This window comes from Carcharhinus amblyrhynchos, chromosome 22 (genome assembly GCF_965287045.1).
Source record: "Carcharhinus amblyrhynchos chromosome 22, sCarAmb.v2.hapA, whole genome shotgun sequence".
Lineage (NCBI taxonomy): Eukaryota > Metazoa > Chordata > Chondrichthyes > Carcharhiniformes > Carcharhinidae > Carcharhinus > Carcharhinus amblyrhynchos.
This window is the reverse complement of record NC_137345.1, coordinates 16,131,272-16,158,496: the sequence shown is the minus strand read 5'-3', so window position 1 is coordinate 16,158,496 and position 27,225 is coordinate 16,131,272. Positions and strand designations below refer to the sequence as shown.

At 43.7% G+C, this 27,225-nt stretch overlaps 1 protein-coding gene across 1 annotated transcript in view; it reads right to left on the bottom strand.

The window, feature by feature from the left end:
* The window catches only part of LOC145356759 (chitinase-3-like protein 1), a 51,909-nt gene extending 25,189 nt beyond the window's left edge, over positions 1-26,720 (bottom strand). The window contains exons 1-4 of the mRNA XM_080209626.1: positions 26,426-26,720; positions 12,790-12,822; positions 12,261-12,468; positions 1,553-1,609 (exon numbers count right to left, since the gene is read on the bottom strand). Coding sequence (XP_080065752.1) covers positions 1,553-1,609; positions 12,261-12,468; positions 12,790-12,822; positions 26,426-26,720 — 593 coding nt within the window. The remainder of the gene's footprint in view (positions 1-1,552; positions 1,610-12,260; positions 12,469-12,789; positions 12,823-26,425) is intronic.
* Between the last annotated feature and the right edge of the window lie 505 nt (positions 26,721-27,225).

Sequence of the window (27,225 nt, the reverse complement as noted above, 5' to 3'; positions counted from 1 at the left end):
CTTGCTGAGTTTGAATTTCCCTTATATGTGATTAATGCCCTGTCCCCTTTATCCGACCAGAAAAATGAGCTACGTCAAAAATGGGGGTAGGATTCCCAAATTTGGGTTCCACCCACTATTTTGGAATGTCTGTAGAGTCCTCACAACTCTGCAAAAATCTGGCCTGAGTCTCTTCCGCATCAAATGTTCTTGCCAGGCTAGAATCCGGAAGGAAATATTATGGCCCCGAGTTCAGTAACATTGATTATACTCTTTACCGTCAACATCCCACCCCCCCAACTCATGGAGTGGACCAAATATTGTGATGGGAGGAGTGGGGCAGGAGTGGCATGCCTACAATATTGGGATGCATAAACCTAACCCAATTCCAACCCTTCAAATTTTAAAATGCAGGTCATAGATAAATCAGGAAGCAAATTCAATGGTCCTGGCTGATGGCAACTATTACCATTGTTCTCTCCTAACCACTGGCCAAGTTGTCCACTTGATCAGCTGCAAAGTGATTATATATTACATGTTAATGAGAGACAGCTGCTGAGACTTTCCATCTCTGGTCTTGTTGGCCAGTTTTTCCAATTGTACTAGTTTCTCTACTCAGCTAATCTCCATTTATAATTGTGCTGCTTTTTGAAAAATTCTAGGGGCGATTATCCCAAAAAATTCTAAAATCAGTCAGTGCCAAGATTGGTGCATGCGCAGTAACTGTGCACTCCCCCCCCCCCACACACACACACACACACACACTCCACCCCAACCAGTTGCAGTACCGGCCCCCCAGCAGACTGCCTCCCCCCAGCCCGATGGCTATCCCTAATGGCTGGCCGCCATCCCTCCCCACCAATCCCAAGTGCATAGCCCCATCAATCGCCCTCACAAAGGCCCCGCACTCCATCTTGCTCATTCCCATTCGGCCCCGCCCCCTTGGCATTATCCCACATCTGGTGGACAGTGCCAAGGTGCCATCTAGGCTTTTTGCCCCTTAGGCACGTTAGGGGACCCAGGCTGGCACTGTCAAGGTGCCAATGCCCAGAGAACTGCCCCCCGTGCTCTCTGGGGGCCTCGACTGCTCCGTCTTTCAGTCCACGGGATTGGGCCACCAGCTTCCCGCAAGTGGGGCGCTACTGGAAACCCCGCTGGAGTGAACCACATTCTGGTTGGAAGGAGGAGGAGAGATGCTAGCGGACCCAAAGATTTCAGTCCGGGCCTGCTAATGCTATTGAAATTATATGCAAATTAGGGCTCTATAATTTATTTGGCTCCACACCGATTTCCGGGAAATCCAGTGCTGGGAGACATGCTCAGGCCTGCGTGCCCAGCAGAGAGCCTGCAAATCAAACGCCACCAGAAACTCCTGGCCTGCTGCGGTACAAAATCTGTGCAGCATGATGAGAAAATCGTCCCCTCTATGTCTCGTCATTTAAATTAATAGTAGTGTGGAAAATCTATGTACCATGTCCGGATTATAATAACTGTATTATAAATCTGATCATATTTTATGGAAATCATTTTTAACATGTTTGTTATTTTTATACTTTATTAATGCAGTTTTTACCGTTTGGAACCAAAGTTCCACCCTCCAAGAGCCACAAGTGTCTTCAAGACAGAATTTCTGTAAGAAATAAAATAATTTTTCAGGTGTCATTTTTAACAACTAAGATACACAAATATCTGTTTCGGTGGCCTAAAAGCTAAATAAGAACTTTTGGAATATAACAGAGAGCTGTGCTTACTGGTTATCTGTGACAATACCTGAAAACTTGATCTTCCATTGTTTGGAAACATCTTACTAAATGGGCAATAATCTCAACAAAAAGAAGATAGTCATCGACTTCAGGAAGTGTAGTGAAGGGCTTGTCCTGTCTACATCAATAGGGACAAAGTAGAAATGGTCGAGAGTTTCAGGTTTTTAGGTGCCCAGATCATCAAAAACTTGTCCTGGTCCCTCTATGCTGACGTGATGGTTAAGAAAGCCCACCAATGCCTCTACTTTCTCAGGAGACTAAGCAAATTTGGCATGTCTGCTACAACTCTCACCGACTTCTACAGATGCACCATTGAAAACATGTTGGGGCATGTCCCTTTAAGAGAATGGGTCAGATGACCTGGGCCGCAATTTGTGACAATAATAAATCAAATAATTAACTAATGAAACCAAACCTTTCACTTCAAACACCCCCAAATAGCATATATATATTTAACACAATTAAGTATACAAAAACATGAACATTAACTGTGAAAGGTAATATCAGTGTCCTTTAAAAAAGCGTACATTGACATAAATCAGTCTCTCTGGAGGACGACAGTTCCTGAACGACCGTCTCATTGCCACCTGGCTCCTCTTGAGTGTGCTTCCCTACATTTTCAGAAGCTCTCGATCTTCCTTTCTAACCTGGTTACTGTCAGCCATAGCTTCTACCAACATTTCCTCTGTTCAGGATTCCCTCCCTTTCAGGAACACAAAAATACCATGTCAGGGAAGACTTCCCTGCTTTGATGTGGAGCAGCCGCCAGCTGATCTGTGTGTCTTTTCCAGACCCGTTTGTCCTGGGTCTGAACAGTATATGACATTGGATCCGTCTGGGCCACCACTGCTGCAGGAACTCATTTTACCCCCGCCATGTAGTTTCTTGCCTTCCTGAGCTTCCTTGTCTTCCCTCTTTTTGGGTCATCTACTCTCTTGGTTCTTTGTTATCACATTTCGCGTCTCCTCTGGCCACATCAGGTCAAAAGTGTCCTCAATTTGTGACCAAGTATCAAGGATGCCAGGGAAACCTGGGTCGTTGCATGAGGGGTGTATGAGATGTGCTGAAAAATCGATTCACCTGCCTTCCAAGTTGGGAAATCTAGTTTAAGGTTTGGACAAGCCTTTTGGCCTGGCCATTTGTGGCAGGGTGATATAGAGTTGACTTCACCTGATGAACTCCTTGGTGGTCGAGATAGTCCATCAATTCCTTATCCACAAATTGTGGGCTGTTGACGCTCACTATTTGATCAGGGCTTCCAAAGTGAGCAAACAACTTGTCCAGTTGCTCTAGTCATCTCTGCTGACACTGACTTCATAACTGCTACTTATGGCCATTTCAAGTCGGTATTTTTCCTTCTACTGGACCTGCAAGTTCTACATGGATCCTTTGTCAAGGAGCTTCTTGTCATTCTCATGGTGGACTGGCGTGGTGGTACTTCCTGCACTAGGGCACAGGATTCATAATCACCTGCCTTCTTATCCTCAGTCTGATAGTCAACATTTGGCCACCAAAAGTAGCTCCTGACAATCTTCCATTTGCACCGCACCTGGGTGCCCTTGGTGCACCTGATTCAGCACCTTCCTACAGAATGTTGGGAGGAATGACCACTCTCATTCCCCACAAAAGACAAGTTTGTTACGGACAACTGCCACCTCCTTGACAGGTAATAACTCAAATCAGGCTGACTCTTATGAATAATCTTCCCTCATAAGACTAAATCCATTGACTGAAGATTGGGTTGTTTCTTATGGCATTTCGATCCTGGGGTGCTGTTATAGGTACTTTATCATCGAGGTGAAAATACATAATTTTCAAATGTTCAGGGAGAGGCAGCCTTGTAAATGCATCAGCGTTACCACATGCTGCTCAGATTGTCTATGCTGTACCTCATATGCTGCCAAAAATAGTGCCCATCATTGTAACCGAGCTGCTGCTACGGATGGTATTCCTGTTTATGGCCCAAAGATGGTGGTCAGGGGCCTATGATTAGTTAACAGCACAAAATGCTGGCTGTATAGAAAGAGAGAATTTCTTCACCCAAACAAAATACTTAACTCCTCCTTCTCGACCCAGACATACTTTTCCTCTGATTTCGTCAAAGACTAATGCACAGGTGATGGGCCTTTCTTCTCCATTGGACATGTTACAATATAGCAGCAAGCCCATAAGGCGAGGCATCACAGGCTAATTACAATGACAACTTGGATTGAAATGTACTCACATTTCTGACCTTTGTAAAGCATGTTTTATCACTCACTAAGCCTCTTCACACTCCAGGTTTCATCTGCCTTTACACTGTAGATGGTGTAAAGGTTTCAGCACGGTGGCCAAATCTGGCACAAATTTGCCATAATAATTTATCAATCCCAGGAATTATCATAACTGTGAAACATTCTCTGATCTGCGGACTTACATAATGGCCTTCATTTTCTTGGGTTTCTTGTGTAGTCCCTCATTACCAATGGTGTGGCCCAAGTACTCAATTGAATCTTTAAAGAATTCACATTTCTCTTTCTTTACTTGTGGGTCATGTTCCTGAGGGTCTGTTCAAGGTTCTTCAAATGCTCCTCCTCCCCCACCATTAACTAAGTCCTGCCCTGGTTCGATCTACTAAAGTGCATCACCTCGCATTTATCTCTGTCATTCATCAGCCCACTGGGCTAATTGATCAAAATTCCATTGCAATCCTAGATAACTTTCTTCACGGTCCACTATGCCACCAATCTTGGTGTCATCTGCAAGCTTACTAATCATGCCTCCTAAATTCTCATCCAAATCATTAACGTAAATGCCAAATAACAGTTGGCCCAGCATCGATTCGAGGCACACTGCTGGTCACAGGCCTCCAGTTTGAAAAAATAACTCTTTACAACCAAACTGTCTTCTGTCATCAAGCCAATTTTGCGTGCATTTCACTACCTCACCCTGGATTCAGTGAGACCTGGTACCTTTTCTAATGCCTTGCGGCTTGCTTTCTGTTTACTCTTGCTGGTCTCTACCCTCCCAGCAAATTTTGAAACATGAGGCTTATTCTGAGATCATGCTTCATTAGCTGCTCCGCTTGTGAAACTCCCGTTATTGCCTTGAACTGGTACGAAAGCCAAGGAGGAATCGGAACACTCTGCTTTCTAAAGTTCCTCCTGACATTTTTATGGACCAAACCTGAAAGTTTGAACTACTCTGTGTTAAGGCATAGTTCTAATATTGTTGAGTGGTGCAGCTTTGAAACTCAGCACTTGTGAATACCGTTCTATTGCCATCACTTCAGATAATCCGTGAGTTGAAGAGCATAGGTGTAATCTTTTGATGCAATGCAGGGAACTTCTTTAATTTTTCCTTACTCTGATCTAAGGTTCCCACCTGCTTCAAGAAGGCCACTAACATCCCGATACCAAATAATCAAGCACCATGTTTTATCAGCTACTGCCTGCTGGCCCTGACATTATCATCATGAATTGCTTCAAGAAGTTAATCATGACACATATCAACTCCAGCCTCCCAGAATGCCTTGATCTAATGCAATTTGCCTCCCTTTGCAACCGGTCCACAGCAGACCCCATCTCCCTGGCCCTACACTCATCCTTGAAATGACACCTGCATCAGACTCCTGTTTATTGATTATAGCTTCACCTTCAATACCATAATTCCAACCAAGTTCACCTCCAAATTCAAGACTTAAGACACACCCAAAGCCCTGCGCCCATGCCCGAAATTGGATCCTGACCCACAGAAGGGATCACTAAAGATAGGTGACAGCATTTCCTCCACCATAATCCTCAGCACCTGTGCCCCACAAGGCTATATACTCATCAGTCTCCTACAATGCTCATACACTTATGACTGTGTGGACAAAATTGGTTCTAATTCCATTTAAAATTTGCTGATGACATCACCATTGCGGGTTGGATCACAAACAATGACAGGAAAGAGATAGAGAGCTTAGTGGCATTGTGCAAAAACAACAATATCTCCCTCAATGTTAGCAAAATGAAGGAGCTGGTCACTGACTTCAGGACACAAACTGAAGGACACACCTCTTCACTCCCCACAGCAATCAATCACCCATGCTCAAAAGTCTGCTGACAACACCATGACATCAAAATGGTTTTTTAAAAATGGAAATATGGTGAGGTACACTTTGAAGGGAGTTTGGAGGCAAGTGCACAGCAAGCCACAGGGCACCAGAGTTACAATGGAAAGAGGGTAGCAGCAAGAATGAGGGGGAAACCAAAGGGTCTCAAGTGAGGGATGGTAAACCAGCAAGGCTCCTCAGGGTCAGAGGGTGGTAGTGGTGGTGATGTGTGTGGGTGGGTGTGTGTGTGTGGGGCGGGGGGGAGCAGCAGTGGTGGTTGTTGGTGGAGGGGTGGAATAAATCTGCAGAAGCCAGTATCCCTTCACCAAATTCCCTTTTATTTACAAGTTCTATTACAGTTCATAGAGTGCGACAGATTCTATGTCAGCATCTGAAATGCCAGGAGACCTGACACTCCCAGTTATATGTACAGGAAAGACTCCCTAAATCGGACAGGCAATGAGCTCAATCAGGGAGTCCATTTTCCAAGAAGCCACATCAATGGCCTCATTGAAGTCATCACATCCCCACCCCTGACAAGTTTGAGGAACCTCAGTGGTTCAAGCAGGTCATAGATCTCTTTCCATGATTCAGTGGAGGTCCAAACCTTCTAACTCAATATCCGATGTTGGGGGTGGGCAGTCAGTGTACCTGATTGGCTCTTGTCTCTTTAATGAGCACCAAATTTCTATTTTACCCCTTCCTCGGGTGGCAGAGAGGTGCCGTAGCTTCATCTACAGTGTCCATTTTGGATTCTGGGAGGACTCTCCTCAGTTCTGGGCCTGCTGGGCCAAGTCAGCTCTGGGACAGACTGGGAATTTGAGGCCTATATCTGATCTAGGTGTTTTTTCAGGAGGATCTCTCCCACATGTATTCTGTAACTGCTCCAGGTAACCATGCTGACCATTTGCATTATTCTTCACCCAGACTTTATCTGCAGTCTCCAATTGCCTTTCCCAGGGACTATTGTCGTGACCACTGCATTGGGCTTCTTGTTGCCTTTCCACCTTCCCCTTCCACCCGAGGTTTGGGAATAGTAGACTTAATCTGGTGCAGAGTCATTTGCCCATGAGTAATTTTGTGGGTGCTATTCCCACAGTGCCATGTCATTGAATAACCAACAGGAGTGTTTGGTTCTATTGGTGCTGCTGGCTGTTTTTTGAACCCAGCTTTTAAAGTCTGGAATGCACTTTCCGCAAACTTGTTTGACACTAGATGGTATGGTGTTGTCCTAATATGTTAAACCCCATTTAACATCATGAATTGGGTGAACTCCTGGTTGGCAAAAGCCGGTAGTGACTATGAATTTTCTGGATGCCCTTCCTGTAGCTGCACATAATATACAGAGATGAGCACCTCTGGGATGCCGTGTCGGAAATGAGGTGCAAAGTTTTTCTACCATTATCGTCATGTTTGCAGAATTCACCCTATGTACGTCCAACAATGTTGAATGGGCATCCATTATGACCAAGAACATCGAGTCCATGAATGGACCTGCATAACCCATGTCCCTCCTGGCACTGACCTACTTGCGCCGTTATATCCAGTCACCATCTTCATTTTGGACACTCCTGGGTGGCCAGGATGTAATTCAGCTAGTATGATATAGTCCACAGCAACCCTGACTTGAGACTGCCACTCATGCCCCCATAGCAGTATTCCATCTTCTGCCATGAGCTGCTGCCTTCTACTCCCATATTGGAGTGGAATCGGGGTTGGACTGGCTTTCCTGCTTCCCCACCAAGTACCAAGTGTTTCACTTTTGTGAGTACGGGGCCCTTTTGTGTCCAGAGGTGTATATTATGTGCAGCCACAGGAAGGGCATCCAGAAAATTCATAGTCACTATCATCTCTTTCACTCTGGGCACCATTGGTAGGGTGTACGGTAGACATAGCCTATTCAAGGCATTTGCATTTGCTGCTCGACTTCCCGGCAGATGCTCCAACAGATAGTGGTAATCAGCTAATAGTAATGCCCGCAGCTAGATCCGAGCCGATGTTATTGGTAGCATTGCCTTGTCCTGTTTCAGGAGTCCTAGCAGCAGCTTGTAATTGGTGACAATTTTCAGCCATATAGATATTGGTGAAATTTCTTCACTCCAAATATTAACACCAAACTTTCTTTTTCAATATGGATGTACTTTCTTTCTGTCGTAGCAAAGGTCCTGGAGGATTAAGCTATTGTCTGTTTCTCTCCACTGTGACACCCTATGTTCTAAAACTGCTCCAATGCCATATAGAGACACATCACAGATGAGCAGCTGCTCTTTTCAGGGGTCATAATGTGCTATGACATTCTCCAATGACAGCTGTTATTTTACTTTCTTAAAAGCAAGTTCTTGATGGGTGGACCATTCCCAAGCTTGTTTCTTTTTTAGCAGTTGATGCAGAGGAACGAAGGTGCAGGTCTGGTTCAGTATGAATTTCCCATAGAACATCAACAGTCCCAAAAATGACTGTCTTCATGGATTGATGTAAGAGCCGTGGATCTTTAATCACCCACACCCAGTCCTCCAAAGGTGTAGTCCTGCTTTGTCCACTTTGTAACAAAGAAAACACATTTTGCCCTCCTAAGTGCACACTGGCTGTTGAAAACCATCTGAAAACCGACTTCATAGAACATAGAACATTACAGCGCAGAACAGGCCCTTCGGCCCACGGTGTTGCGCCGACCAGTTTTTTTAAAAAAAAACACTGACCCACTAATCTAAACCAATCCCTTTTCGTCCATAAACCTATCCATAGATCTCTTAAACGCCCCCAAACTAGGCGCATTTACAACCACAGCAGGCAGGGCATTCCAATCCCTCACCACCCTCTGGGTAAAGAACCTACCCCTGACATCCGTCCTATAACTACCACTCCTTAATTTAAAGCCATGCCCCCTCGTGCTAGCATTCTCCATCCGAGGAAAAAGGCTATCACTATCCACCCTATCTAAACCTCTAATCATCTTATATGTTTCAATAAGATCCCCTCTTAGCCTCCTTCTTTCCAGCGAAAACAACCCCAAATCCCTCAGTCTCTCCTCATATGACCTCCCCTCCATACCAGGCAACATCCTGGTAAACCTCCTCTGCACCCTCTCCAAAGCCTCAACGTCCTTCCTGTAATGTGGGGACCAGAACTGCACACAGTACTCCAAGTACGGCTGCACCAGAGTTGTGTACAGTTGCAACATGACGCTGCGACTCCTAAATTCAATCCCCCTACCAATAAATGCCAAGACACCGTATGCCTTCTTAACTACCTTATCTACTTGATTCCCAACCTTCAGGGATCTATGTACACATACACCTAGATCCCTCTGCTCCTCCACACTATTCAAAGTCCTCCCGTTAGCCCTATACTGAACACATCTGTTACTCCTACCGAAATGAATTACCTCACACTTCTCCACATTAAACTCCATCCGCCACCTCGCGGCCCAGCTCTGCAACCTGTCTAAGTCACCCTGCAAACTATGACACCCTTCCTCACAATCTACCACACCACCGACTTTGGTGTCATCAGCAAACTTACTAATCCACCCAACTATACCCTCATCCAGATCATTAATAAAAATTACAAACAGCAGTGGCCCCAGAACAGATCCCTGAGGCACACCGCTCGTAACCGAACTCCATGACGAATATTCACCATCAACCACCACCCTCTGTCTCCTATCTGCCAGCCAATTCCTGATCCAAGTACCTAGATTACCCCCAATCCCATACATCTGCATTTTCTGCAGAAGCCCACCATGGTGAACCTTATCAAACGCCTTACTAAAATCCATATATACCACATCAACTGCCTTACCCCTATCCACCTCTTTGGTCACTTTCTCAAAGAACTCAATAAGGTTAGTAAGGCACGACCTACCTGCTACAAAGCCATGCTGACTGTCTCTAATCAATTCATTACTCTCCAAATAACTATAAATCCTATCCCTAATAATTCTTTCTAAAACCTTGCCCACAACAGAAGTAAGACTCACCGGTCTATAATTCCCGGGGAAGTCTCTGTTCCCCTTCTTAAACAATGGGACAAAATTCGCTGTCCTCCAATCTTCCGGTACTGTACCAGAGACCAACGATGACCTAAAGATCAGAGCCAGAGGCTCTGCAATCACCTCTCTAGCCTCCCAGAGAATCCTAGGGTAAATCCCATCCGGACCAGGGGACTTATCTATTTTCAAGCCCTCTAGTATATCCAGCACATCCCCGGTTTCAACTGCAATACTTTCTATTTTACACCCCTGCACCCCAGTGTCCTCCACAGCTACATTCATGTCCCCCTGAGTGAACACCGAAGAGAAATATTGGTTCAATGCCTCTCCAATCTCTTCCGGTTCCACACACAACTTCCCTCTACTGTCTATAACTGGCCCTAATCTTGCCCTAACCAACCTTCTGTTCTTGACATACCTATAGAACGCCTTAGGATTCTCCTTAATCCTATCAGCCAAAGTCATCTCATGTCCTCTTTTAGCCTTTCTTAACTCCCTCTTCAACTCCCTCCTAGCCAATCTAAAGCTTTCTAATGCACTACCTGAGCCCTCAAGCCTCATCCGAACATAAGCTTCCTTTTTCTTCCTAACCAACGAATCAACTTTTTTAGTACACCACGGTTCCCTAGCCCTACCAAATCCTCCTTGCCTGACAGGGACATACCTATTGCAGACCCGCAGTAGCTGTTCCTTGAAAAAATTCCACATTTCGGACGTTCCCAGTCCCTGTAATCTCCTAGTCCAACCTATGCTTCCTAATTCTCTCCTAATAGCCTCATAATTACCCTTCCCCCAGCTAAAACTACTGACCCGAGGTTCATGCCTATCCCTATCCATCACTAAGGTGAACGTAACTGAATTGTGGTCACTATCACCAAAATGCACACCAACTTCCAAGTCTAGCACCTGGTCTGGCTCATTACCCAGCACCAAATCCAATATAGCCTCACCTCTAGTTGGCCTATCAACATACTGAGTCAAAAAACCTTCCTGCACACTTTGAGCAAAAACTGACCCCTCTAACGAGCTAGAGCTATAGCAATTCCAATCAATATTAGTAAAGTTAAAGCCCCCATAACAATTACCCTATTACTTTCACTCCTAACCAGGATCGTCTCCGCAATCCTTTCCTCAACCTCTCTAGAACTTTTTGGAGGTCTATAAAAGACTCCCAGCAGGGTGACCTCTCCTCTCCTATTTCTAATCTCCGCCCATACTACCTCAACAGACAAGTCCTCATCAAACTTCCTCTCTGACACTGTAATACAGTCCTTGACCAATAATGCTACCCCACCCCCCCCTTCTACCTCCTTCTCTACTCCGACTAAAGCATTTGTACCCCGGGACCTGCAACATCCATTCCTGACCCTAAGGTCAGGAACTGACTTCCTCCAGGTTCTGAAGGAGTTCTGCCTTTATTTTACTTGTAATAAATACGTCGTTCAGGTAAATGGTCACCAGTGGTATATCTTGTAACATATTCCCCATTGTGTTCTAGAAAATCTCAGACTGACAATACCCCAAAAGATAACCTGGTGTATTGATGGAAGCCCTTTATGTATTGATCATGGCATATTTCTGTGAATCTTCATCCAGCTACAACTTCAAATAAGCATGACGCATATCTAATTTCAAAAGTAAGAGTCTCCTTGCTAGCTTTGTATATAAATCTCCGATCCAGAGAAATCAGGTACTTGTCCAGTTGTAAAGAGCAGTTTATTGTTTGCTTAAAGTCCCCATGAAGACGAACTGAACCATCTGGCTTCCTAATAGGCACCACCAGGGCTGTCCATTCCACAAACTGGACAGGTTTTATGATACCTTAGGGGCATTCAGATAGGTTGGACTTTCTGTCACGCTTGAAAGTAGGGGCCTTGCATGCTGATAACAACATCACCTTTTGTTTTTCATCTCCTCCAATGTTGCTAGCATGGAAGAAGTAATGAATGTGCTCAGTATTCCCCATGCATGTCATGAGGTTCAAGAGGTATAATGGCATTATCTTACTGGCAAAGTTTCTTGATTTACGGAGGTTGTCCGAAGGAGAGAGGTGGTGTTCCTCATCGCCAATGTAGTAATTCAATCAAGTCCCAATTTCCCATCACCAAATACCCTTTATTGTGTACCAAGAGGTTGTTCCTGTGACTCGTGGCTAGGTAGTTCAACATCTCAGGATCTATGACAATAGTCTGGGTAAAGTAATAGGTTTAAAAGCCCCCACTGAACGTTTCCTATTGGACAAACTTCCACTTGTTCAATAAGGGAGCTTGTACTTCATGAAGGCCATGGGATGGGCGGGTGCGGGGGGAGTGGGTGGATAAATCAAAAGATCCCACATGGGCTTCTTGGCCAACATAACAGGAAAGTTGTGAAACATGGAAATATTTAACATGAAAATGAACCACACACTAAGAAAATCTTAAGAACAGTTGAGAAGTGTATTTCTACTCACTTTAGTTTTAAATCATTGAATGATTTGTAAAGAGTTTCATCATTCCATTCAAACGTAATAATTTCATGTTTTTCATTCATGCTGGCAAATGCATAAATCAAATGGGTGCACATAAAAGGATCGATTTTATCAGGTGTGTATCGAGCAATCCCAGACCTGTATTGTGCCCAGTTTGTGAAATAACAGACAAGAACTGGAGAAGTATTGCCTAAAAATAGAAAATAAACTATGCTGAAATAAAACTTGCAATATATTCCAGAACAAAATATCAGTGTAATAGTTAAGCATTTGGGAATGAAAGTATAGTGGCAGTTAATATAAAGTCCAGCCACGTGGCAAAGATTTAAGAAGTTTAATCAATTTTAGTTCCATGAAATGCTCCCTCATAAATACAACATTGGCTGAAACCAATGCTTTTGAAAAAATTCAGTGATTCAACTTTTTAAAAATTAGCTACATTTTTTCAGTTAATTGCTTAATAGGTTGCAACTTCTTAGGAAATAGATTATTGAGCAATGCTGTGACTTACTTAGTCGCAATTGGAACAACAAGATGAATCCCACTAAAAAAAAGAAAATTTTATTTCAGCACATTTCAATAACTACAACTTGTTTATATACCATTTGTACAATTGCGAAAATGTCCAAGGCTTTTCAGACATGGTAGATGCTGAGTCAAAAGAGGAAACATTAGAAGAGGTGACCCAATTTCATCAAAGAAATGGGTTTATAGCCTTAAAGGAGAAGGAAAAGGTAAAGAGCTAACAGGTTTAAGCAGAAAGTAGCAGAGGTTGCTTGCTGATTTAAGGAAGGCTGAATGCAAAAGACCTAGAGTCAGAGGAGCAGAAAGCTCAGTTGAGGGGGGGTATGAACATCCTAAATGAATACTGAATCTGTTACTTGTTCCTCATCTGGCACCAAAATCCGCAAAACGGGAACGTAACATATTATTCTGGCACAGTAAACTATGCAAAAATGAGCGATTGAAGGAAAAATAAATTAATGCATACAGGAACAGGGTTGAGATTTGCATTATTGCTCACATAAACACCAAGATGGCAACTGTCTGATGCTGAAATAAGTTACTCATAACCTTGTTGTCATAGATTGCTTTGGATAAGCTTCCTAGCAAATTCTAGGACCATTTTAAAAGGGATTGCCCTATTCCGCCTTTATAATGCAGCCAAATTCCAGTCATGCTGAAATTCACAACCATGCCTTATTACTTCCAGAATTGACTATTCCAACCCATTTCTGGTTGGCTCACATTCAATCCTCAGTAAATGTGAGGTTGTCTGATATAGTGCCCTTATTCAAGTCCTCTTCACTCATCATCCTATAGTTAAAAGGCTATGTATTTTTGTTTATGTTTGTTTCTGAATTTTAATCAATACTTAATTACTTTTAAAAAGGGCTGGCTTCTACCTGTACCTATAATATCTTCCAGAAGGAATGGGAGTTCTCATTGTGATTCAGGTTGTCAACCTAAGGAACTCCACTGCTCCTTGGGTGTTTCTCAGCCAGTCAGCAGTCATGGTTGCAAAGTAAAGCTGTGTTTCCTCAGTACCATCCAGTCAATGTTTACTCCTTCTTGTATGCCAGGTGCTCCACTTAGGATGACAGGGTTTAATCAATAAATTCATCTACTTGGTAAAGACAGAGAGAGCTTTTGGACCTGCTGATTTTAATGGGAGTCAGATGTAACCATATATAAAGGGTAAGTTGCATAACTGAAGTTCAGTCTAAATCTGTCTGGATTACAAAGCTGGCCAACTACTGCAAGATATGATGCTAATACCAAGCATCGGTAAAACAGCGTCTATAGCACATTCCATCTTCACAATGCCAGTGAGAAAAGGGAACAGAACATCACTCCGGATGGCCAAAGAATGAAGAATGATCTCCACTCTATATACCTAGGTGTCACCATATCATAATCTGGATATACAGGCAACAGCTCATCAAGACCTGCAATAAGCACCTCACCTCACAAGCAAGACCCTAAAAACCTTTGATCTTGCCACATACTCAACTGCAAAATACTGCGCACCACTACGCTACCATTTCATTCATACCAAATATGCAACTGAATAATGTGCATCACAGGTATTCTTCAACAACTCTAATCCCCTGGCTCCTAGTCCTGAGGCACATCCCACATGTGACCATCCCCATAACAGCAGGATAATTGCAAAAGGTTAGTTACAGGAGAAGGTCTATTCTCTTAGGACTGAAACTACCAGACCTAACAGAACTTTGGAGCTACCAAAGAAGTCACATGGAAAAGGCAAGCCACAGGAACAATGTGCATTATTGAAGAACTGTACGCTTTGCACAGCACTGCTGCCTCACAGAGCCAGGGATCTGGGTTCAATTCCTGATTTGGGTCACTTTCCATGCGGAGTTTGCATGTTCTCCCCATGTCTGCTTGGCTGACCCGTTTCCTTCCACCCGACTGATGTTTCCATTCTGTGATATGGTGCTGCCAGTAATTTGTCCATACATCTATGTCAAATCAACTTATCTTGCATCTCCACATTGCAGGACAGCTGTCCAGTCATGGCTAGTATTGCTGCAAGAGCCTCCTGGCACATAGTTTCTTGCTAGGAGTACTCTGTTTTTTTGAAAAGTTCTCAGTTTTGCATGTTTGGCTTCTGGTCCATCTGCCTTGTTGAGTCCTCGCCTGGTTTCTTCCAGCCTCAGTAAATCGAACATTATCCGCAACGGTCTTCCCATCATCAATGTCGCTGGGGACATTTTGTTTGTTTCGATACATATTTAAAAACTGGTTCACTCTTCCTTTGCGTCAACAACCCTTCCCCTTTTGACACCTCGAATAAGATTTTACCAGCTGCATAAACTGCTCCGCTAGATCATTTGTTGCCCAGGTGATATTGTACAGACTTTATATGCCGAATGCCATGCAGTTCTATGTATTCTTCGAATTCCCATGACACAAACTACGGCTGATTGTCACTTACCACTCTCTCAGGATAACCAAATCTGGTGAACAAGCCTATCCAGAGTTATCACTGCCGTAGTTGTTTTCATGCATTTGATTTGATTTATTGTCACATGTATTAACATTAACAAAGCATTGTTTTTTGTGCGCTATACAGACAAAACATACCATTCACAGAGAAGGAAATGGAAGAGTGCGGAATGTGGTGTTATAGTCATAACTAGGCTGTAGAGAAAGATCAGTTTAATGCAAGGTAAATCAATTCAAAAATAAAACCTGCTCTGCTCTGCAATTTACAATGGCTGTGGCGTGAAGTGTCATTTCAATAAGTTGCACAACTCTGTGAATGGTTCATCAGCTGGCCTCTCTGACTGCAGTATGTTACTTAGGATTCCAAAGGTTTTAGTCCACTGTGCTCAAGAATACTGGGACAATGAGGTCACCTTCAATCTTAGTCGCAACAATAAAAATACTGAATCTCTTTATGTAAGCCGACCATGCCTTAGCCTCCTCATGGAGCTCTCTGACAATCCTGAACTTCTCACGTTTTCACTTGGTGATGGCAAGGTTTCCCACTCAGCACGAGTAGGCCTGAAACCTGTTCCTCTCATCCTGGCTCTTGACTGATTTCCCACCTTCGTGCAGATAGACCTGAAGCCTTAACCCTCCCATGCTTACTCCTATCTGCTCATCTAGTTACATTTTAAAGGCAACCTGCCTCTGTCACTGTTGCCTGCCGCACAGTCTGTTTTAACCCTTATATGGTGGACAAATAACTACGAGTAGACGTCTTATTAGTAGAATCAATATTTATTTAAACCCACACAATCAATAATCACCCACCCGATCAACAATAAATTATTTTACAGGAAATACTAGAATTCAAGTCCAATACAAGATCTTGACTTAACTTTGCATGACTAGCAAGTACCCAAGCAGGTATTGGCCTTTATCTGTGCGCTAGTCTCGGTAGTCATCTGCGTAGTCTGGTCCTTTGGTCTGGTCTGGCACTCTGGCTCTGGTCTTCCTTCCTTCTTGCGTGTGGTAGCTCTCCTCATGCTGATTGTCGCTGGCAATGTTCACCATTGTTGTAGCTCGTTCGTGGGGTCAGAGAGAGAGAGAGATTCCTGGTTGTACAGCATCCTTTATATCCTGTTTGGTTTCACGCCCCTTTTTGATCAGGACTTGATCACCCTGATCAATAGGAGGTCAATCAGGTGCTACCACACCAATCTCTGGGGGTGTCCCCAACGGCCATGTCTGTAGGTGCTGAAGGCACATAAGTCACATACCTCCCTCCTAAATAAGGGTTCACGGTGCCCTTATGTCTGATACACAACCCAATGTGACCAGAAAGTCTCTTTCATCCTGGAGATGAAACAAGCCAGTGTGACTATAAAGTCCCTCTCATCCTGGAGATGATGCATATCTGTTTATTCACTCGTCAGGGTTGCAGCCTGTTTGACTGTCTTTAAACTGCAGCCTGTCGGTTTAGTTTATTGCCCAATTGTCCCAGAGTGCTTTACAAAACGTCATTTTAGATGGCCACAGTCATCCTCCCAGGTAGTGCATTCCAAATGTCACCACCCTCTTCACATCCCCCTTAAACTTCCTGCCCCTCACCTTGAACCTATGTCCCTTTGTGACTGACTCTTCAAATAATGGAAACAGCTGCCACATAACCTTGAACACTTTAATTAGGTTGCCCCTCAGTCTTCTCTGCTCCAACAAAACAACCCAACCCCAACCAACCTCTTCAAACTTAAACTGTTCCATCCCAAGCAGCATCCTGACGAATCTCCTCTGCACCCGTGATTGTGATTCCAATGAAATCACTTTAACTGTGGCCTCACCAAAGTTCTATACAACTCCCACATGACTTCTCTGCTTATGTAATCTACGGCCTCAGCAGTCAGCAGCAACTGTAATGAATCATTCCTTCACAGCGTCTAAGTCAGAGGATTCACTTCCTTCCCCCACTGTCTGATGCTTACTGTGGCTGCTACATAGTCCTTAACTTACCTCACCCCCAAAGCTGAGTATTTATCATGAGTCCTTTAATTTTTTAAAAAGTTTTCACTTCATGATCTGCGGTGGAGAAAGACGAAAATTTTTCCTCTTTCAAGTTTTGTGCCGGACATTCTTGCATTCCTTCATCTGATATTACATGGCTTAGTTTTGCCAATGTGGGATTGTTCCATGCGCAAATCTTAATTTCTTCTGCCAAAATTGGTAAGGTATCCATAAAATGTAATGCCATTACCACTTTGCCCATTTTCAGTGGCAAAAATAAGCTTGTGGGCAAAGGTGGATGACTCGGTGTCTATGTTGGCGTCTTGCATCCCTGATCTATGTTCCAAGATGTAGTCGTAGACACCTAATAGTGACATCACTATAGGAGGAATTGTTTTGTGCATAGGTAGACGAGTATATTCATATGAACCTTTGTGCGTGTTTACCATCATATACTTCCTTGATGATGCTTCTAATTTTAACTGGAGGTATGCATGATTCATATCCAGCTGTGAGAAAACCTGGCCTCCGGATAACTTTGCATAGAGGTTGTCTATTTGCGGCCTCAGATATTTGCCAAAACAAGATGCTCTGTTTACTGTAATTTTATACGCACCATAGAAGCAGATTGTGCTGCCCAGCTTTAACAGCAGGACTAATGGAGTGGCTCACTTGGAAAATTGCATGGGTTGAATTATCCTCAGCTCTTCTAATCACTTTAATTCAATTTCTACTTTCGCTTGTAGCATGTATTTTTAAGGAGATTCCTTAAAAAATATCTGTTGAGTGTCTGGGTTTCTGTAAATGTTTACCTTGGCCCCCTTTATTTTTCCAAGGCCTGCCCGGAAAACGTCTTGGTACTCCTCCCCAAAAGGTTGGATCCTTGCACCACTATCAACGGGAGCCAAACTGCTTGTTGCCCGTATGTGACTGGGGTTACAGTGGTCCCTAACACATGTAACAGTACTCCTATTGCCAATCTTGCCTTAGGGTCCCTCAACTTGAATGAAGAGATGCCTGATTGTAATCTTCTAAATTCTTATGCCCCTACAAGATATTGCTACCCCTGTCTACCTCCATTTTTAATCACTTGGAGCAGTGTTTGTGTCTGTGGTGATACAGTTTAATTGTGCTAGTTCCTCCACTTTAGTCTGATGTACCTGATACATTTGGTTTTGGGGTGGCTTCACCCTTCGCTACAGGCGCTACAGCTCCACTTGTTTTGGTAAGCTTGCTTGGGGCAGGCTCCATGGCTGCATACACTGTGTTGTTATGCTGGCTGTTCCCTAAACTGTGGGACTCATTCTCATCCGGTGCTGGGATTTCCTGGTTTCCTTGCTGACTCGCCTTTTTGTCGTCCAAGACTGATGGTCATGAGATGTTCAACTAAGGACCTGGGCCTCATCTGAGCATAAGAACACTGTTACCTATAGGTCCTTGCGGCTCTTGGGCACTTTCTCTATATTTTCATGAGATAAGGCTAGCTCTATGGCTTTTTTAAAAATCTAGGTTTGGCTCTGCTCTTCAGCCCATTGAGTCTGCACCGGCATGCGAAAAACTGAACTCCCACCTAATCCCATTTACCAGCACTTGATCCATAGCCTTGAATGTTATGATATGCCAGGTGTTCATCCAGGTACACTTTAAAGGCAACCTACCTCTGTCACCCTCCCAGATAGTGCATTCCAGACTGTCACCACCCTCCTCACATCCCCCCTTAAACCTCCTGCCCCTCACTTTGAACCTATATCCCTTTGTGACTGACTCTTCAAATAATGGGAATAACTGCCCACAAAATCTTAAACACTTTAATTAGGTTGCCCCTCAGTCTTCTCTGCTCCAACAAAAACAACCCAAGCTGAACCAACCTCTTCAAACTTAAACAGTTCCATCCCAGGCACCATCCTGGTGCATTCTTCTGCACCCGTGATTGTGATTCCAATGCCCAATCACAGTGATAGTGATTCCAGTGCAATCACAATCACTTTAGCTGTGACCCCACTAAACTTCTATATAACTCCAACATGACTTCCCTGCTTTTGTAATCTATGCCTCGACTGATAAATATAAGTGCCCCAAATGCCTTTTTCACCACACTACTAACATGCTCTTCCATTTTCAGAGGTCAATGGACAAACATGCTAAGGTCCCTAGTGCCATGCCATTCGTTGAATACTTTCTTGGTAAATTACTCCTTCCAAAGTCTATCACCTCACATACTTTAGAGTTAAATTCGATCTGCCACTTATCTGCACATTTGACCATTCTGTCAAAACCTTCCTGCAGCCCAAGATATTGAACCTCACTATTAACCACCTCACTATTAACCACCTATACACTTTCTTTGTATCTTCCACAAACTTACTAATCCTACCTCCCACACAGTCATCAATGTTGTTTATACAAATGACAAATAATAGGGGGTCCAACACAAATCCGTGTGGTATGCCAGTGAACACTGGCTTCCAGTTACTAAAGTAGAAACATAGAAACTAGAAGCAGGGGTAGGCCATTTAGCCCTTTGAGCTTGCTCTGCTATTCATTTTAATCGTGATTTTCACACATTCACCACTCTCTGGGTGAAGAAATTTCTCCTCACCTCAGTTCTAAAAAGTTTACCTCTTATCCTCAAACTAGTTCTGGACTCCCCCACCATTGGGAACATTTTTTCTTAATCTGCCCAATCTAATCCTGTTAGAGTTATTACCCTTTATTTCCTACAACTGAGCCAATTTTGAATCCACTTTATCAAATTACCCATCTCACACGTGCATTTACCTTCTTTCTAAGTCTCTCATGTGGGTCCTGTTCAAAGGCTTTGCTGAAATCCATATAAACTACATCAACTGCACTACCCTCATTTACACACCTGGTCTCCTTCTCAAAAAATTCAATCAAATTTGTTAGGCATGACATCCCTCTGACGAAGCTATGCTGACTATCCCTGATCAAGTCTTCTTTGGGCTGCTAGATCATTTATGCCACAACCTAGACAGTCTCTCAGCATTACTGGTAATACTAGGCCATACTCGCAATACTCTGCAAGTTTTCTTAGTTGCATCAGGAATTTTGTCATGAGTTCCCCTGCAAACCTAGCAATTGTATTGAACCTGTACTGTTGCAAGATCATACAATACGAACTCCACCTAATGAGTTAATTACCAATCCCCAAGAAGTGTGTATTCAATGAGTCCTATAGAGAGGCCAATCAGTGAGTACCATGCAAGTTGGTTGGGCGGGGGGGGGGGGGGGCGGCGGGGGAAGAAGAGAGAGAGAGAGAGGAAGAGGAGGTGGTGGTAGTGGTGATCATCACAGTTCCCTACATAGATGGCCAGGTTGGCCATTGTGCTTTCTGGGTGCAGGAGCTGAATACCAGCCTGGAGATGATTAAAAGTCTGCTAATGGAGACCACAGCACCCATATCCACTTCCATTTTTAATGGGTGTCCATTTACTAACAACTCCATCATTATAGGGGCAACCTTTGTCATGAAGATAGGATTTAATTGCGTTGCCTGTTTCTCATCGTGCGCCACCTGCAAGGTACACTTCGGTATCAGTTTTGGTCTTTTCTAGCAAGCATTTGACTGTCCCTACATCTTTGTTCAGTTGTGGTCTACTCCAGCACTTGCAATAGTCTGCTGCCATCTGGCATCTACAACCTTTTGGAATATGCTCCCTAGGAGTCTGTAGGGTCTCCTTCGTTGACTCAGGCTCCACAACTGATAGGGATTCTGGGATATTTTACTGATACTATCACTCTTAGTTCAGGGATAGACGTTGATAGAGGCCCCTTTCCCCAATCTAAAACTAGCACCTCTGAGATCCCATGTGTCACAAATGATGCGCCAAATTTCTCTACCATTATCATCATGTTCGTCGAATTCACCCTATGTACATCCAATCATTTTGAATGGGCAACCACTTGAGCCCATGAATGGGACTGCATAACCCACGTGGATCACTTGAAGTACCACGAAAATGCATTTTCTTCCCTTAAGCACACATCGGCTGTTGAAAACCATCTAAGAACTTCCTGCAGGTTCTGTAGGTGGTCTGCCTATGTTTTACCTGTAAAGACAACTTTGTCCAGATAAATGGTCACTTGTGGTAAACCTCGTAATATATTCTCCATTGTTTTCCAGAAAATCGTGCAGGTTGACAGTACCTCAAAAGACAAACCTTGTGTATTGATAAAGGCCCTTTGGATGTATTGATCACGGCATATTTCTGCAAATCCTCATCCAGCTATAACTACAAATAAGTATGACTCATATCTAATTTCAAAAATAAGAGACCCCCTACCAGCTTTGCATATAAATCCTTGATCCAAGAAATTGGAGATTTGTCCAGTTGTGAATAGTGGTTTGTTTGTTTAGAGTCCCCACAAAGACAGACTGAAACATCTGTCTTCAAAATTGGCACCAACAATGCTATCCATTCTGCAAACTGGACAGGGTTTATGATTCTTTCTCCTTCCAGTCTTCCTATTTCTGTCTTCCCTTTAAGTAAATAATCAGGCCTACGTCCGGATCGACATATAATATCGCTTTGGCTCCTTATATTTTGCCTAGTGTTTCTCGGAAAACCTCCCAGTGTCTGACGAGGACTTCACTCAAACGGCCATTCTCTAACTGAAAGATGTTTGCCCAATTCAATTGGATTTCTCTCAGCCAATTTCTCCCCATTAAGCTTAGCTATGAGCTTCCACTATCATTAACAGTAGCCTAACCAGTTGCTTTTCATGAGAAACAGGCAGAAAGGTTATACCCACAAACTCAGTGGTTCCCCTATATCAGTCCTCAGTCTTGCCGAAGTCTTGATTAAGGATGAGGGTTGGGGTCCGTTACGAATTTTATTGAACACTGCTTCCCTGACTATGGATACGGCTGCACCTGTATCGACCTCATTAATACTGGTTGTCCATTTAGTCTTACAGTTATCTTAATAGGTTCTGATTTAGTCATTGCTTTGTAGTTTAATTGATCCTTGTCAGATACAGGTGGAGCTGCCAGGTTGTGAATTCTCCTGGACCCCGGCTTACATGTCATTTTCCTAAATCTAGGTCTTGAGACTTTCTTTTGGAGCTCTGGCTCTGAATACCAGTGGTAGTCATGATGTGGAGATATCGGCGTTGGACTGGGGTAAACATAGCAAGAAGTCTTACAACACCAGGTTAAACTCCAACAGGTTTATTTGATAGCAAAAGCCACTAGCTTTTGGAGCGCTGGCTGCCCCTTCATCAGGTGAGTGGGAGTTCTAATCACAAACAGGGCATATAAAGACACAAAATCAATTTACAGAATAATGATCAGAATGTGATTCTTTGCAGCTAATCAAATCTTAAAGGTACAGACAATGTGACTGGAGAGAGCGTTAAGCACAGGATAAAGAGATGTGTATTGTCTCCAGACAGGACAGTTAGTGAGATTTTGCAGGTCCAGGCAAGTCGTGGGGATTACAGATAGTGTGACATGAACCCAAGATCCCAGTTGAGGCCGACTCATACGTGCGGAACTTGGCTATCAGTCTCTGCTCAGTGACTATGCGCTGCCGTGTGTCGTAAAGGCCAAAGATCAGAGGCCGAATGCCCATGAACGCAGAAGTGTTCCCCAACAGGAAGAGAACAGTCTTGCCTGGTGATTGTCGAGCGGTGTTCATTCACCCGTTGTCATAGCGTCTGCATGGTCTCCCCAATGTACCATGCCTTGGGACACCCTTTCCTGCAGTGTATCAGGTCGACAACATTGGCCGAGTTGCATGAGTATGTACCCTTCAAACAACCGCACAACTTCAACCAGACCATTGTCTGCAGCAAACTACCCAGCCTTCAGGAAAACAGTGACCACAACACCACACAACCCTGCCACAGCAACCTCTGCAAGACATGCCTGATCATCGACACAGATGCCATCATCTCATGTGAGAACACCATCCACTAGGTACACGACACATACTCTTGCAGAGTCGCTGAGCAGAGACTGATAGCCAAGTTCCATTCACATGAATATGGCCTCAATCGGGATCTTGGGTTCATGTCACACTATTTGTAACCCCCACAACTTGCCTGGACTTGCAAAATCTTACTAAATGTCTGGAGACAATACACATCTCTTTAACCCGTGCTTAACGCTTTCTCCACTCACATTGTCTGTACCTTTTAAGACTTGATTAGCTGTAAAGAATCGCATTCCAATCATTATTCTGTAAATTGAGTTTGTGTCTTTGTATGTCCTGTTTGTGATTAGAATTCCCACTCAGCAGCGCTCCGAAAGCTAGTGGCTTTTGCTACCAAATAAACCTGTGGGACTTTAACCTGGTGTTGTAAGGCTTCTTACTCTGAATACCAGCAAACATATATAATGTCTTGCTGTGCAAGATTCTGCAGGGATTGTTATCTGTCTGGCCAAAGCTTGGCCTTGTGTTAGAGTGGTCCTACGGACAGACCTGGGATTACTTGCATCCAGATTGTTCCTGAGAGCAGCTATATAATTATATGCACCAAGTGGTGGTACCCTAACTCAGTTGCATTGGTGTGGGTGTCTGCTTCAATCAGGATACCTTGTAATTTGTATACCCCATTTGCTGCTTTTTCCAACGGTAATGCCAGCTGTAGTGTTTGTTTGCAGTCCAGTTGGGACTCCACGAACAGGCATTATAGAATCACCGTTGCTTTTCATCTGACACTACGTCATTTGCCCTAAGTAATGCATGCATTCTACATATTTGGTCCAGTTCTCCACAGCAGGGTCAAAGGAGTCCAGTTTCCCAAATAGAGATGCAATGCCTCACAATGGCTTACCCCTAATACGTGAAGGCTGTTAGCGAGCAAGTTCTTTCAGGTTGTTCATTTTCGTCGCCACTGAACTAAGTCTTCAGAGGCCAGTGTCCCTTCACCAAATTCTCTTTTATTTACTAGCTCCATTGGTGTATCAAATGCTTAGGTTTGCAGTCAGAACTGACATTCCCAGTAATATACACAGAAAAGACTCCCTGATTAGGCAGGCAATAATGAGTTCAATCAGGGAGTTCATGTTTCAAGAGGCCAACCTCAATAGCCTTGTTGAAGTCATTGCAGAGCTCAGTCACATTAATTAAATCATGTAATTCATAAGTATTCATCACCACAGAACACCTGTGGAATGGAATGCAGCTCAGCTATGTGTGTCCAAGAATCCCACGGATTAGGCAGCATGAGGAACAATGAAATTGAAGGTGCCAAAGCCCATTGGATTGCTCTCTTGTTTGCACCTTTGTATTCAGCACTTTTTACCCATTCTTTAACCATTGTATTTATTTATTAATGTCACAAGTAGGCTTCGTTAACGCTGCAATGAAGTTACTGTGAAAATCCCCTCGTGGCCACATTCCAGCACCTGTTCAGGTACATTGAGGGAGAATTTAGCATGGCCAATGCACCTAACCAGCATGTCTTTCAGACTGTGGGTGTAAAGCAGAGTATCCAGAAAAAACACACAAGCCACGGGAAAAACATGTAGACTCCACAAAGACAGTGACCCAATACAGAAATCGAATTCACAGCCCTGGTGCTCTGAGGCAGTACTAACCACTGTGCCAACATGCCACCCATTCTGATCTTCAATACCTCTTTTGAGGGAAGAGCTAGAAGTGAGAATAGATCCAGTGGTCCAGGGAGCTTTTCTATGAATGGTCATTGAATGCAGGAGGCAAAAAGTGGAAAGGTGTCTACACACTCAGCTCCAGCAATAGATGCTGCATGTAAGACATGGGAAGGGGGAGCATAATCATCAAGTGGCTGAGGAGCAGTGATCCAGACTGCAGAGATGACTTGCAACTGCAAGGATCTAGCATCCAGTTTCCATTCTACCAATGAGTGAACAGGACAAGGGCTACAATTGTCCAGTCATTTTGTTACCACATATGCCACATGCTCCAAAATCTGACATCACTTAGGTTTGACTTGATTTATTGTCACATGTATTAGGATACAGTGATAAGTACTGTTCCTTGCATACTCTACAGATATAAACATACCTTTCATAGACTACATAGGGCAGAAGGAAAGGAGACGGTGCAGAATATATTGTTGCAGTTACAGGTAGGATGAAGGAAAAGATCAGCTTAATATATACGTCCATTCAAAACAGGGATGATATTCTTGAGTACGTGTTCTGAGATCTTTGCATCTTTTTCCTGAAAGAAGTGGAAATATATCCAGGTGAGTGGGGCCCTTGATAATCATGGCTGTTTTTCCAAGGCAACCAGAAGTGTAATGGAATCAATGGATGGGAGGTTGATTTGCGTGATGGACTGAGCTACGTTCACAACCCTTTGCAGTTTCTTGCAGACTTGGTCAGAGCAGGAGGTATAACGAGCAGTGATACTTCTGGAAAGGATGCTTGTGTATGGTGCATCTGTAAAAATTAGAGAGTCAGAATGGACATGCCGAATTTTCTTAGCTTCCTGAAAAAGTAGAGGCATTAGTGGGCTTTCTTAACTGTAGCATCAGCATAGAGGGACCAAGTTGTTGGTGATCTGAAAACCTAGAAATGTGAAGCTCTTGACTATCTCCATTTCATCACCATTGATGTAGACAGGACATGTCCCCCGCTACGTTTCCTGAAGTCGGTAACTATCTCCTTTGTTTTACTAACATTGAAAGAGATTGTCATTGCACCATTTCACCAGATTCTCTCCTTCCTGTACCCGTCTCATCATTGTCTCAGCCAACCCACTGCAGTGGTATCAACAAACCTGAAAATAGAGTTGGCGTGGAATTTGGCCATGCAGTCGTAAGTGTATAAGGTCTGTAGTAAGGGGCTGAGAACTCAGCCTTGTGGGGCACCACTGTTGAGGATAATCGTGAAGGAAGTAATGTTACTTATCCTGACTGATTGTAATCTTTAGGTTAGGAAGTCTAAGACCCAGTCATAGAGGAGCCAAGCCCTAGGCCATGAAGTCTGAAGATGAGTTTCGTAGGAATAACGGTGTTGAAGGCTGAGTTGTAGGTCAGACTCCTAGTTATTGACTAAGTGTCCATATTATCCAGGATTGAGTGTAGGGCCAGGGCGATGGCATCTGCTGTGGACCTGTGGTGGCGATAAGCAAACTGTCGTGGATCCAGAGTTCATCAAATGCTATGACTAAACTTTCAAAGCACTTCATGATGGATGTCAGAACCACCAGGAGATAGTCATTAAGGCACGCTACCTGACGATGTCACCTTGAAGCAGGTAGGGAACTCAGATCGGAGTAAAGATAGGTTAACAATGTCTGCAAATACTTCTGCCAGCTGGTCCGCACAGGATCTGAGCGCTTGCTCAGGTACACCATCCAAGCCAGTTGCTTTCCAAGGGCTAATTTTCAAGAAGGCCAATCTGACGTCTGTGATGGTGACCTCAAATATAGGTTCAATCGAGGCATCGGGAACAGATGACGTTCTCTCGCTGACCGCTTGCTCAAAACAGGCATAAAATGCGTTGAGCTCAATCAGGGAGAGGTACATTGTTTTCAGTGATACTACACATCTTCACCTTGTAGCCTGTTATTTCGTGGGTGTTTATGCGTCTAGCCTGAGGCTGTTGCTTGTTCTGATTCTGTTTCTTGGTATCTTTGATGATTTTCCATTTATGGTATCTGGATTTTTTTGTATAGGTCAGGGTCACCCGACTTGAACATCTCAGACTGGCCTTCAGTAAACAGTGGGTGTCCCTGTTCATCTATGGTTTCCAGCTGGGAACACACGGACTTGCTTATTCTAATACAGTTTTCCAAGAACTTACTAAGTTTGTTACTGTAGCAGCATACTCATTTAGGTTGGTTGCTGAGTTCTTAAATATTGACTAGTCCACTGACTTGAAGCAGTCCTGTAGGGGATTATTCAATTCCTCAGACCAACATTGCACGACTTTCTTGTTGGATTCTCCCGCTTCAGTTTTTGCTTGTAAGCCGAGAACAGGAGCACAGTTTTATGGTCTAATTTACAAAGTGTGGCTGGGCAATAGTGGTAG